The following is a 13,575-nucleotide window of genomic DNA, read 5'->3' on the forward strand; positions in this document are numbered from 1 at the left end:
CCCGGAGAGGCGAGGACCCAGGTGGTGGTAGTCGGAGCCACGTTCCCGATGGGGTTGAGCCAGATGCTGGCAAAGTTCACTGATGTGGGCTGGTTCATCACCCTCACCACCCAGAACCTGCACCGTCTGCTGCCCCATGTCCAGCAGAAGTTTGTCCGCCTCAAGGGCCAGGACAAGCTGCCTGAACTGCTGCAGCTACTCAAGGAGCGCCCAGTGTCTGGTGGGGCTGTCATCATCTTCTGCAACAGTGCCAGTACGGTCAACTGGCTGAGCTATATCCTGGATGACCACAAAATCAAGCATCTGAGGCTGCAGGGACAGATGTCAGCAGCTGCTAGAGCTGGCATCTTTGCCTCCTTCCAGAAGGGTGACGTCTCTGTCCTTGTCTGCACTGACCTTGCCTCGCGGGGGCTGGACACCAGCAGTGTGCAGCTAGTAGTCAACTATGACTTCCCAGACACCCTGCAGGACTACCTGCACCGCACAGGGCGGGTTGGACGGGTCAGAAGCAAGGGGCCTGGAGCTGTGGTTAGTTTTGTCACCCATCGATGGGATGTGGACCTTGTGCGGAAAATAGAGACTGCGGCTCGGAAAAGGATGGGTCTCCCAGGCATGGACTCCTCTATTAATAAACCTCTGCCTAAAACAGGTTGATTCAGGTTGCCAAGCAATAATAAATGGCCTGGTAGGGACTAAGCTTGAAGTCATTAAGGCAGAGCAAATGAATTTTGGTGTATAAGCTAGACTGAAGGAATAGAGAATTGTGCTTCAGAGCCAGGTGATGAAGTTTACTTTGTGCACTGTTCTGGAAGCTGCAGCAGTAATTTCCATGGGCATCACAACTCATGGCTTTCCAAAAGGAAGCTAGTGAGTGAGTCGTAAAATGTTTCAGAAGTGTGAGTGATCTCAGTTGATTTTGTATAATATTGTTAAGACTTAAATTCAAATTGGAATAAAATTATACCTGTATGATGTGCAGATCTTGCATTTCATTGTTTCCCACCAGCAGTTTTCATTATTAAAACTTAAAAATTACTACTGTGGCAGGAAAAAATACTGACTTGTATCTATAATTGGTCAAAATTGTATCAATGTAGAAAGACTAAAGGACAAATTATTTTTTTGTTATGTGGCAGTTCATTCAGAGAATTCTAGACCAAAGACCTCTAAAATTTAGTGGAAATGAGAAAGCAAATTAAAGCTTGAGGTTTTTTCAAGGTTTTAATTTGTTACTTTGTGGTTACCTTACATCGAGAAAGGCGATCTTGCTGCTACATGTTCTATTAAATTTAACAACGACAAAAAAAGCCTTTAAGTGTATTCTGCTCTTTTTTCCTGCATGCTGTAGTGATGTGTCCAGTCACTGAACTGACTGTAAAAACAAAAAAAAACAACCCCAGCGTACCAAAAAAAGTCTCCTGTTAAAGAAGTAACAGGTAACAGAATGACCGCAAGGTGTCTTATGTATCGTGCCATTGTTCTTTTCTGATTTGAACTGAAAGGATTTAAGTGAGGCTGAGGTAACTTCCTACCTAGCTGCTAGTTTGTATCTATGGTAAATAAGCACGCAAAAATAGCAGTTTAGCTCTGATTTCTGTTGCAGTGATTTATCTCAGCCTTTTCTTTCAGTGGCTGTTTTCCCCATGCTGTCCACTCTAGTCTGTTTCAACACTTGGCATGTAGAAATAATAAGCTGTTGAATGAAAAGATCACGGCATAGTATCTAAATCACTGGTTTCAAAGGAAATAGGGCACTGGAGCTCCTTAGTATACTTAGAGTGAGAACTAAACAGAAAAGCTGCACAGATAATCACTCAAGGGTAAGGCTATTTAACCTTATCCTAGAAATTGCGCGATTAAGGGGCTTTTATGGGATGTTACAAGCTGCAGTAAAATTATTCAATACAATAGAAAACTTCCAGCTTTATAGAAATGTAGCAGGAGTGATCCACTGGGAAACTGGAAACCTTTGTGTTTTGGACCCATTCATTACCCTGGACTACTTGCCTCTCATCTGTAGTTAATTTAACTGCAAATTAGGCAATTTGTGTGACCGCAAACAGAAGCTTATTGTTCATGTATAGTATTGGGGTAAATCCTTAAACAGAAATCTGGGGACAATTGTAGTAACATAATTTACAGAAAATCCTATTTCCATTTGCTAATATGCATCTTATGTTGTATCAGGTCCTCTGAACTGCTGAGGAGTAGCTTCCTTTACCTGTCGATACACAGATTAATATAACTGAAGAATCTCCAAGTAAGAAATTTTAACATTTGCTTGCCTGCTTTGCCTAAGCAATTTCAGGCTGACTGCATCTCAAGTATCATTAATTTGATCTTTTTCAGAGCTGCAGCACTTCACTGTATTAGCATAAATATTGAGTTACTGCATGCTTCAATGTCTTCCTTTCCTGAGGCCGCCTGTGACGGTGACCATGCTTCCCAGTACAGAGTTGCCCTTTTAAGTCTGAGGAAATTTGTTGCCTGGGACCTCAAGATGTCCAACTTTAAGTATTTGTCTTCTCATGTAGCTCTTATACAGCATGAAATGGATCAGTTGTTCAGGATAAAATTTCATAGCATTTGCAGATGTTGTGTGCTGTAATACTTTGCTCTATTACCTCCAATTTCCAGCTAAATAATGCAGCCAAAGTTAAATGATGTCACGGGAACAATAACTGCTAACACAAGAGCCACAAAATGGTGGCAATGGTTGTTCAGAAATAATGCAGCCACTTAACTTGTATCAGTGACTAAATGGCATTGGTGATAAAAGAGCAGGGTTTTTTCTTGAGTTAAAATATGTGGAAGGAAAATGGGAGGAAGGTTGACTTCTTATAAGGGGATGTGTGTGTTACAACAAAAATACTCTTTTAAATTTATTTTTATTTTCCTAGGAGCTTTTAAAGAGGATGAAGCTACAGTAAATAAAATTAAACTATAAGTAATTTTAACTTCCTTTTTGTAAGACCCTGAGGGAGCAGGACCTCACTTTTCAAGTTTAAGAAGGCTGAGGGTGTTGCTTTTCTCTCACTCTCTACTTCTAGCAAGGCTCAGAGTTTTTTGACTTGGGGGCCCTGAGAGCGTTTCCTAATGTCTTTGCAGGGCATCCAACTGATGTTAGGAATTTTTAGAAGTACTGATGGTAGTGGACAGTGAGCATTTTTTTACATATTTAATCCCTCCTTTTTGACGTACTCTAGCAGATGTACAGCAGGTGACTTCCCTCCTCTCCCCCTACCTGATTCTCAGCAAAATGTGTGCTTTTCAGCTTTAGTATTTAGTGTTTTTCATTTTTATTTTGTCATTTTAATAAATCTAACAATTTGCAAATATGCAGATAGTATCCTCCTCCTGAGGAGAATTGTAGAAGTAGCAGAAAAGCAATGGAGAAAAATGAAAACTTAGGCTTCATTTCAGCTTAAGGTTTACAGCCTTAGATCAATGCTTCTGTCAATAATTCCCTTGCATGATTTCAAGTGAACAGTATGTACTTACTTTCCTAGAAGAGGAATGATTAGATCTCATTTAATCATTGGTTTTAATGGCTGTATCTAGCAGTATCTGTCTGCTAGCGAAGACTGGAAGATTTCGTATCTCATTTTGAAGCACTCTATACCGTTCTATCATTATAACTGTTATGCTAAAATATGTAAATAAAAGTTAAAAGACTCAGGCTTACATATAGCTAACAGCAAAACACCCAAGCTGGAACCATCTTTTAGGAGAAGGGAAATATTTTTTTCTCAGCCTGCCCAAAATACAGCAAATACACCACCTGCTGCAAAAGTTCTGTATATCCTCTGCCCTTTCTGTGGCACTGCACAGTTGGCATGACTTGCCAGATTAAAAGTGTCTCCCAGGAAGTATTTCAGTGGTGACTCAGGTAGAGCTGGGCTCAGGAAGGAGATCTGTTGGATTCCCATTAAACTGGGAGGGCATTTCATGGGTCTACTGCTCCTCTTTTGATATTCTTTGTGGCTGTGTACTTTGAGTGAGATGGAGATTGCAGCATGTTTTAGTAGGTCTGCCCCCCCTATGGCATATGCTTGCTTGGCTTTGTGGGAAATGTAAAATGAAGGAAAATAAGGACATTGAGTACCAGAACTAATGAAGCAAGGTTTCCTAAGGACCTATGTTTTAGATGGATTCTCTGGTGCCCTAGAAGACAATGGTGGTACTACCAAAACACTTCTCTTCTGAGTATTTGCAGTTTTTCCCCTTTCAGTGGCTCTCCAAATACTTAATAAAGTTTCACTCTTCTAGAGTCTACTTTAGAAATGGCTTTTTCCGTCTTCCTGTATCAATGAGTTAAGTATTGCGTTCACAAATGTATACTGGCTAACAGAAGGCCTCTGTATTGCAGGCTAACTACCAAGATCATGTTCTGGAGATGAAGACAACTTGGAGAAATGACAGCATGCTCCAGAGAAGAGCAGAGTGACATTACTTCATAGCAGAAAGAATATAAGGTGATGAGAACTTAGTGCATAGCATATGGGATTGTAACAACTGATCGCAGTCCCATACATGAGGGCACTGGGAATCACTGCTAAAATATTTTAAAACAAGTCTTATGTTTATAACCTGGCTTGTTCAAAGGAGTTGGAGGTATGGGATGAAACTGCAGGAAATATATTTGTCTTCCAGGTTCTTCTGTTTCGCTTTAGTAACCGCCCTATAATTTTCTTGAACCTTCCCAAGATTATTTAGAACTTTAAAAACCTTTTTCTTTTTTTTTTTTTGTGATGTCAAAATACTTTAAAAGCCTCTTGCAGCTCTTAGAAATGGCTACACTTATGTGTGCAGACATAATTCTTTATTAAATATCTGGCTAGGGCTTACTTTATCCAATGGGGTTGGATCAGGACCTTCATATGCTGACCTTCCTAAGTAGCAGTACTAAAACTGCAGAACATGAGGGCATGCTAGAATTCTAATTTTCATTTCTAACATACATTTAATCTGATCCTGTATCTGAGTGAATCGAACAAATGTGTTTAAAGTATATTCCATTTGCTAGGAATGTGGAGGGAGCATTTTGAACAGACATGTTATATGGATTTCTGTAATAGCAGTTATACTGTACTATGCCACAGAGTGCATAATAACGTGGGGGAAGGCTAAAAGGTGCTTTCCATGGCAACTGCTTTTTCTTCTACTTGTTTAACCCTTCAGAAAAATCAACCATGTGGTAAAGAGGGATTTTCTCTATGTTGGACAGGCACCATCTTTGCTATGTTTACATAGGGCCTGCAGCAATGACCTCCTGCAATAAAAACTTGCGATTATTGAAGTGGAAAAATGTCTTTGGATGCTCTAACATCTTTGTGTTCCCTTTAGAGTAATTTTGTTAGGATCTGGTGGAGTTCTAGAGATTCAGGATGCAGATCTGGTCTGTATTTTGGTTTGAGGAATTTGAAACCAAAGAATACCTGCATAAACTAATTTGCCTTTGTGATGCTGTCTTGCCAGAATTCTGATGCATCGGCAATTTTTTTACCTTTCCTATTTAACATTTTGCACGCTGAGCTGCTACAAACAAATTTAACATTTTCTAGATTGGAGATACAATTATTTCTTTCATTGTGGTAATGAAATCTGTATTTGTTGTAAAAAGGTACGTCTGTATTTATGCTTTGACATCCGAGGGAAATCTCTACAGTTGTCACAAAGCAGAAAAATGACTTCTGATTGCTCTCAGATGGGGTGGGTTACTGGGAGGAAAAACATAAGCTGGACACAGTCTTGAATGATAACATGTGGTCTCCTACAGTGCTATAGAAGTAGTTGTCAGGCTGTTCTGGTTTGTTCCACCATCAGGAAATTGTCATAAAGCGTATCTGTCTTGAAGTTAAAAGAATTCCAGTAACATTGGATTTCAGAGAAAATAGTCCTTATCAATAATTAGATTTAAAAAATGCATAGCATTAGCAGAGCTATTTACTTCAGAACTACTGGATTCAGCAATTTGAATTTGTCAGAAAGTCTTAAAAAAATTGTGGACAGGAAAAAACAATGGTGAAGTGAAGGATGAGGACCCAATAGGAAAGAAATTCAGTAGCTGTTCAACAAGTTCAAGTCTTAACACTTTCTGGCAGCCATTACATTTTAATAAAGAATAAGATGGAAAATAAGGACTTCCAGTGGGATGGAAGGAATGCCATTTCTAGAGGAGATTTGCAGCACTTAGATAGCAGCTGTTTACTGAACCTTCTGCACTGAGGTCTGGCCTGCCTGCTGGAAAGCTTGCCCATACTTCCAAAGATGGTAAACTACGGAAGCGTGCAGAAAAACTTTCCTTTTTTTTACTGTTAAATTTTCCATTAAAATGTATCTATTTTAGAAGAGCAACCTCCCCCTGCCTTGTTGCATCCTTATATGGCAGATCAGGCCGTCCTGTTTCGTTATAGCTCCGTCCTCTCTGATGTGAGAACACTCAGTGTAATGTATGCTTTCTCAGCACTCATGTTTTATTGATAGTAACTTTCTAGCTATTAATGAAGAGCTTGGAGAATGCAAACCAGTAGTAGAAGTTAACTAGTGTGAAGCAGTAAAGCTTTATTTCTGTGGTGTGTGACTGCAAAGACTCTCTCTGTGCCTATTACAGCTCTCCAGGAACTGCCATGTTTATTTTGGGCTTTGGGCTGATGGCTTTTTTAAGCTTGAGGTCCTAAATTGCTGTGCCTGTCCTGCGTGCAGAGCAATGTACAGCTGAAAAGCAGTTATGAGACATGCAAAAGTAGATATGGAAAGTGACATTTTGGCTCTGAAGTATAATGTGGAAGAAGAGAGAGCGCTGTATTTTGCACCTCCCTCCTTATCTCCTCCCCACTGTGTGTGTCTGTACGTTGCAAGCCTGTGATGTTTTTTTTGGAGCTGAAAGTCAGAAGGGTTTTCTTTTTTGTGCTAGTTGTTCCTTGCAGTGTTACACACATTTCTTTTGAACACCCCACGGTCTGTGGGAAACTCAGCTGCGGTGCCTAACTCCAAACTGAAGAAAGTATTTCAGTTCTGGGAGCAGTGTTGAAACAAAATTTGGAGTTTCCAAACCCCCTTGCTTTCTAACACTCCTCTCCGAAGTGGGAGGTTGGGTGCAGTTGGGCAAGAATTCCAAGATAAAAACTCAATAACAACCAAGTTGTTACTAAGCAGGCATTCCTTATTGCAACGTTGGGCTAGCAGTGGAGATCACTTCCTCCATGAGTGCTGTCATGAGTTAGCAAAACACACCAACTCATATACAGGGAAAACATACATATTCATCAGATTTCCTGGAAAAGGCAGTCTCATGCTAATGGATTCCCGGAATTCACTTTTACATAGTCTGAGCATGCTAGTAAAGTGAGGGTGAGGGTCTTCTCCCCCTCCGGTGGTTGTGCATAGTCCTCCTCACACTGTCCCGTAGTTGAACTTTGGGTTTCCTTTGGCCATACATGGTCCTGGCATGGGCTCATCCGTCCTTTGGCCCTGGAATGTCTGTTTAAACCAGCTCCCAGGTGCACTTATCTTGCCTCTTTGTCCTTCTTGGCACTTATCTTAATGTCTTGAGCCACTGTTATCAGAGATGTACCCAGAAAGCTTAACAGACAATCTCAAGACCTATTTGATCTCACCAGGCAAGGAGTTACATGTAAAACTGCGCAAGTGATACTAGGAAAAGAATACAAGTGAAGCTTCTATATAACGCAACAAAAGTATCAGTAAAAGAATACTGGTAAAACTTTTATGTATTGACTTGGGAGTACCAGGAATATAAATCCTTTCAGTGTCATGATGCTGCTTCTCACTTTGTCCCCCAGGGACTAATGGTGCACTTCGCTTTGTGTACCCCAGGGCTGGGAAGGAAAGAGGAGCTTGGCAAGAGAAGCAGCAGGCTGTTGGGCCTGGTTTACTTCATATCCCCAGTGCATAGTGCCTTCCAATTTTCTCCATGAGGTTAATTAAAATAAATCAACTGCAAGCAAACTGCTGCAGATTTAAATGCACATAAGATTGCAGTAGGATTCTGTTTATCTTTTCTTTTTGGAATGTGTCCTCTTGCATAAATGGATTTTACTGAAAGCAAGTAAGAGAAGGAAATCAAACACTACATCATAGTAGCACAACAGGGCTCATATTCTGAAGATGGATTTTGTTGTACCTAGATGTAATATGTAAGTCCATGTAACCTGCCTAATTTTTCCTAAATAAATATAAAATAAATATAAATAATAATAATTCAATAATATTCAATTTATTTGAGTAAAAGTAATAATAGAGGTTAACTTGCTCAGCATTGACACATCACAGTTGTTTCCAGTGAAAATTCAAATATTTTTCTGCTTAAGGCAGTTATTACAAAAAAAAAAGAATAGAAATTTGCCTTCCCAATAATTTTTCCCTGTGTACAAATATAAAGTTGTGGCAATGAACAAAAGCAGGAAAATTCTCCCTGCCAATCAGTCAGTGTGGGAAGAACAAAGAAGGTTCCCTTGGTTATTGTGCAGACATAGGAGGAATAAGGGCTTCTTTCATCAGCCATGGTACGAATCCTGGACAAATTAAAGTGTTCCAGGGAGCCAACTGTACTGTGGTGAAGGACAGTCTGAGAGCATCATCCCACTCCTGGAAGGTCAAGTCCCTACTCTGACCCCAGGTGAAATAGCTGAATTTGCAGGAAACAGTTCCCATGAGAAAACCCAGGTGCGCAGAGCTACGTAAATTGATTCCCATATTGTCCCAAGGGCCTAGCCAAAAAGTCCTTAAGTTTTGTACACATGAGAAGAAACTTGGAGTCAGTCATTTCTGTTATGTTTGTTAGTGAATGAGTACACTGATAAGCATCCTTGAAGGATGAATCTATTTCTGGAGTGCTTTCCTCTACGTAGTATTGGACCTCTTTACTTCACAAATACTCTTTATGCTGTTCCTTACATTATGTTTTTCTTGAAGGATACACTAAAGGGTGAGGGCTGTTAATTTTCTTTGGTGCCACAACTTCCTTGTTATCATATTTGTATTGGATCTTCATTTGTGCCTGCATACAACTGTGTTTATTCAGTTGTCCTAGAGCTTCTTTCCGATGCAATTTCAGAGGTGATTTTAAACCAGCTTCAGCATCTGTGCTTCCTTTTGTGTAAGCTTGTATGTTCCCACCGCTCAAAAGTACTTCCTGTCACATGGTCTTACAATTGAATGCAAGTCTTGCAAAACAGAAAAGGTCCGAGCCACTTTCTCAAAAGAAGAACTTCAGGAAATTTTGTCAAAGGACTTTTTAGAATAGCAGTTTGTACCTTTCTAAACCCGAGTTGCAAGGTAATTTCTTAATAATTATTTATAAACTTTTATATAACTTTTATTTAGAGATAAAATACATGCAAAATGTATTAATTTTCATTTTAAAACATCTTGATTGCATAACTTAATTTGAAACTTATACTGCCTTATTAATTCCTTTACAAATGTATTCACATTTTATCAAGTGTAGGCAGGGTAAATAAGCCAGTTGAGTTTTCCTTTGATTTACACTCTCCATATTGCAAGGTGACAGAAAAATGGTTTAATATATAGGCTAGGAATATAAGAATCTTTACTATATTATTTTCATTGTGCTGCTTTTCAGTATCTTGGTCACAGGCCTACTCTTACTTTGGCTTTGATTTTTATAATCAAAATGTTCTAGTAAAGGTACGAAAGAAATACACTTAGAAAAGGATGCCGTCAATATGTAATCTGCTTAATGAATTTGCTTCTTATGCCACCATCGCCCAGGGATCTCCCTTGAGATATCTGCGACTATATTGATGGCTTCATATCGAAAAAGCATTTCCTGGTTTATGTCCACCTCCTGTTGCTTCACAAAATTCACTTAAAGACAAGGGAGGCAAAGCATGCAGGCAAGGTGAATTTGTTTTTACCTCTGCAGACAAGGAATGCATAAAAACAACTTCCTTATTAATAAAAACAAAATTTTGTGCTGCCAGAAGAAAGTTTATAAATGTAAACTTCACTGACTCATAGTGGAAAACAAATGAAAAGTCGGTATTGCTTTTCTTTTTCTGTTGCTGTTGTCTTTTGGAAAAATTTGAGCATTGTCTCTGCAATATTAGAATTCTAGGCAAACTTCTTTGAGCTAATGCATCTAATTAGGTTGTCAGTCCAGTGAGTGAAGGAGGCGACTGCTCCTCAGTTTTATAGGTAATGCTGCCGGTAACTCTGAATGTGGGGACAAAACCAAAACCTTTTCCCTGCAAAGGTGTGTTCACCTCCTAGCAGATCTTGTGTTCACTTGACACAGGACAGGTGGTATTTCTAATCTGTTTGTAAAAATGCTTTTTGACTGACAGCTGAAAGGCTGGTGTCCAAGTGTTTGAGTAGTATAGTTTTAAAAAAGAGGTGCTTGGATTACTCTTGAAGGTGTTGTCTTACACATTTCCTCATGGAAATAAAGTGACCCTTTCAAGTTTGGCACATATTGTCCTTGCTAAGGTGTGGAAAAATGTTGGATTTCAATAGCTTTCTTCTGAAAATGCTCTGATGTGCTGTGTGTTTTTAACAGTACTGTTTACTCAGAAGGAGAAGCTGATTTTTCAGATTTCTCAAGATCAGTTTCAGTGTTTATTTCAGTGTAAGGTTTCCCAAATAATGGTAACAAACCAGTTAATGTAATGAGAAAACTATCTTATGTTGTTTTGGGAACTGCTTTTTGGGAGGTGTGAGTCCAGGGTCTGCCAGGCTCCCCCTGCCAGCTCTGACTGAGGAGTTGGCTCCCTTCAGCAGTCAGCTGGCAGCAGCAACAGAGTTTAAAGAGTGACTGATTATATGTGCAAAACCACAATAGCCAGAGAGCTTAAATTCTTTGGGAGAAGAGGGGTTTTTTTACAGTTTCTGCCACTACCTTCCCTTTTGTTTATTATTCTTTCATTCTTTCCTCCTGCAGAAATCACACCAGCCTTGCCAGAAGGAGAGGCATTTTGGCTTTGCCTCTACTATTAAGCCTAGAACCTCTGCAGCTGGAAATTTTGCTCTGTTTCATTGTCATCAGCGAATGACTGCTGTATCTCTTTGCTTTAGCAAACTGGAAAAATGGGAATGAAGAGACAAACAACAAAGCTGTTGCTGTGGCTGTTGATGTTCCTCTCTCACACTGTGCCATTCAGCTATGAGAGATCAATGAGAGAGCGAGCTATCAGGCTGATGCAAGATACGCATTTAATCGATGGGTATATAAAATATGTTCAACTAAACCCTCTTTGTGAATCTTGACAAGTGAGGAGGAAATGTTGATGTGTGTTTGTCACTAGCACATAGCAGTTAGCTACTGTCACAGTGATTTGTCTGGAAGGAATTTTGGTTCAGAGGGTACTTGCTATGGGATCAGGTTATTCTAAATGCATTTGTGATTTTCTGGTCAGGTTTTGCCACTTTATTATTGTTCCCCTTTACATAATGTCCTTGTCTTCTTTCCGTAATTTAATGTCATCTTTTATTAGCAATAACTTCTATGCAGAGCTAGAAAGCAGGCATTATGCCTTGAAACGGTACCCTTACAACTTGAAGGAATGATGTCTGTGGCGAGTATGTTTTGACCTGGGAACACAAACAGTGATTATTCTAGCACAGACAGCACTGATTATTTTACCACAAGTACTTCCCTCTAAGGAGCATGGTGGCTGATTTCAGTTCTTCCACTCCTTCAGAAATGATAGGGAGAAAAATAGGTACAGAAACACAATAGCTATAAAAATGGGAGAAGCAAAAATTCTCATCCTGTCCTAATTAAGAAATAAAGCTTGTTTGCAAAAGAAGGTAGACATTTAAGGATATGATCCTGCAAGGATTGTTGGCAGTTAACGGTCTAAGGGACTAAGAACCATGGAAGAAATTATGTTTGAGTTAGAAGGGGAACAATTTATTTCTATCACAAGCATATTTGTTTGCAATTCTAGCCACAATGACTTTGCACTGCAGCTGAGAATATTTTACCAAAATAGACTCAGTAGAGTCAACTTAAGAGAAATCAACAAGACCCACTCAAACCTTGTGAAACTTCAGGCTGGTTATGTGGGAGCTCAGGTACGTACTGCTGTGGGTATGAGTCTGAGAACATATCTTTACATTTGCAATCTTCCCTTCCCAATCACAAAAGTACTCCTGGCCTTGTTTTTGGCTCTTTCTATAGAAAAAGAAAAAAGAATTAAACTGAAGAGCCACAGACACTTTTCCATAACATTTGTGGTTCAAAAGTTTGTGTTTTATAATCCGGATACTCTTAAACCAAAACAATGGCATTTATTTTGTGATAAATAAACTGACATCTGCGGTGAGCTGAAAACAAGGAACCGACTCAGCAGATGAATGCCAAGTAAAGTTTTTATTTTCTACTTTTATAGCTACAGATAAGGACCTGGCTATGCAGCCAATCAGGATGTTCACACACTACAGCACTTTCCCACCCATCATTTCCCACATTTTATAGCCCAGTGTTCCAAGACCAATATCCTGTCACATACCACGCATACCATTCAGCCAGTGTTCTGGTCGAGAGAACCCAGGCACGCAGTGCTCGGTGTAGTTTTGAACTCCTACTTTTAGGCTGGTCCAAGGTCATGTTATACTTAATAATAACATAGTTTAGTCTTCTAAAGATTGCCTTTGTATAAATCCCAGCTGCTATTCATTCTCCTAATCATGTTCTCATGGGAATCCCAGCTTCTGTAGTGCCTTGGCTTGCAGCCTGTTGATGTTTCTCCACAAACATCTGCTTTCCTGCATGTACTGTGGAGAGGCTGAGTGTGTCAGGAGGCTTTAATCTCGTCTGGAGTGGATGATCTTGCCTTGCATCATAACTCCTCCTTTGGGGGGAAAAAATATAGTGGCAACTCCCTTGTAAACTAGGAAATTATTTTGGTTTGTGCTTACAAGCTTCACTGTTAGCAAATGAAAGTTTGAGTTGAAACACAAGCTTTCTAGTTTACTTGTCAATGTCTTTTTCAGTTTTGGTCAGTGTATGTTCTTTGCAGCGCTCAGAACAAGGATGCTGTGCGTCTGACCTTAGAGCAAATTGATGTTGTCAAGAGGATGTGTAACAGCTATGAAGAGCTTGAACTTGTGACAACTTCCCAAGGTGATGCTCTTTCTTGTAACAGGAATTCTTTAAATGGGATTGCAAGGAGGTATGTGCAAAAGACAGAAAGCTTCAACCAGGCAAGTTGTCCTGGTTTAAAGAGAAACTTTAACTGCAGTTTTTTTACTGAACCACAAGAACTGACTCCATACAGACCCGGCCCACTGAAGTAATGAGAAAATTTGCCTTTTAAAGATGCAGTAGTATAAGCTGCTGTTCTGTGAAAACATCGGTATCATTGCTTGCAATTTACAATAACAATTGTTCCTCAGTAGTGCTGGCTTCTTATCTGTCATGAAATTACTTTGGAATTAACTTCCTTTTGTTGTCTGCAGGTATCTCTGACAGCAGAAGGATTGCATGTTTGATTGGAATAGAAGGTGGTCACTCCATTGACAGCAGTTTGGCAACGCTGAGGATGTATTATGACCTTGGTGTTCGTTACATGACTTTAACGCATTCCT

The 13,575-nt window shown here is 39.6% G+C and overlaps 2 protein-coding genes across 2 annotated transcripts in view; both read left to right on the plus strand.

Annotated features, from left to right (window-relative positions):
• Positions 1–3: 3 nt before the first annotated feature.
• Positions 4–654, plus strand: DDX28 (DEAD (Asp-Glu-Ala-Asp) box polypeptide 28; the record flags this gene model as incomplete). The annotated part of the gene is made up of 1 exon (XM_010180432.1): positions 4–654. A coding segment is annotated over one exon (651 nt), but the record flags the coding sequence as incomplete, so codon positions are not given.
• Positions 655–11,070: 10,416 nt separating this feature from the next.
• Positions 11,071–13,575, plus strand: part of DPEP2 (dipeptidase 2) — an 8,477-nt gene continuing 5,972 nt past the window's right edge. The window contains exons 1-4 of the mRNA XM_010180443.1: positions 11,071–11,207; positions 11,934–12,060; positions 12,982–13,111; positions 13,447–13,573. Of these exons, the coding sequence (XP_010178745.1) occupies positions 11,071–11,207; positions 11,934–12,060; positions 12,982–13,111; positions 13,447–13,573 (521 nt within the window). The remainder of the gene's footprint in view (positions 11,208–11,933; positions 12,061–12,981; positions 13,112–13,446; positions 13,574–13,575) is intronic.

This window comes from Mesitornis unicolor, unplaced genomic scaffold, assembly GCF_000695765.1.
Source record: "Mesitornis unicolor isolate BGI_N332 unplaced genomic scaffold, ASM69576v1 scaffold9200, whole genome shotgun sequence".
Classification (NCBI taxonomy): Eukaryota; Metazoa; Chordata; class Aves; order Mesitornithiformes; family Mesitornithidae; genus Mesitornis; species Mesitornis unicolor.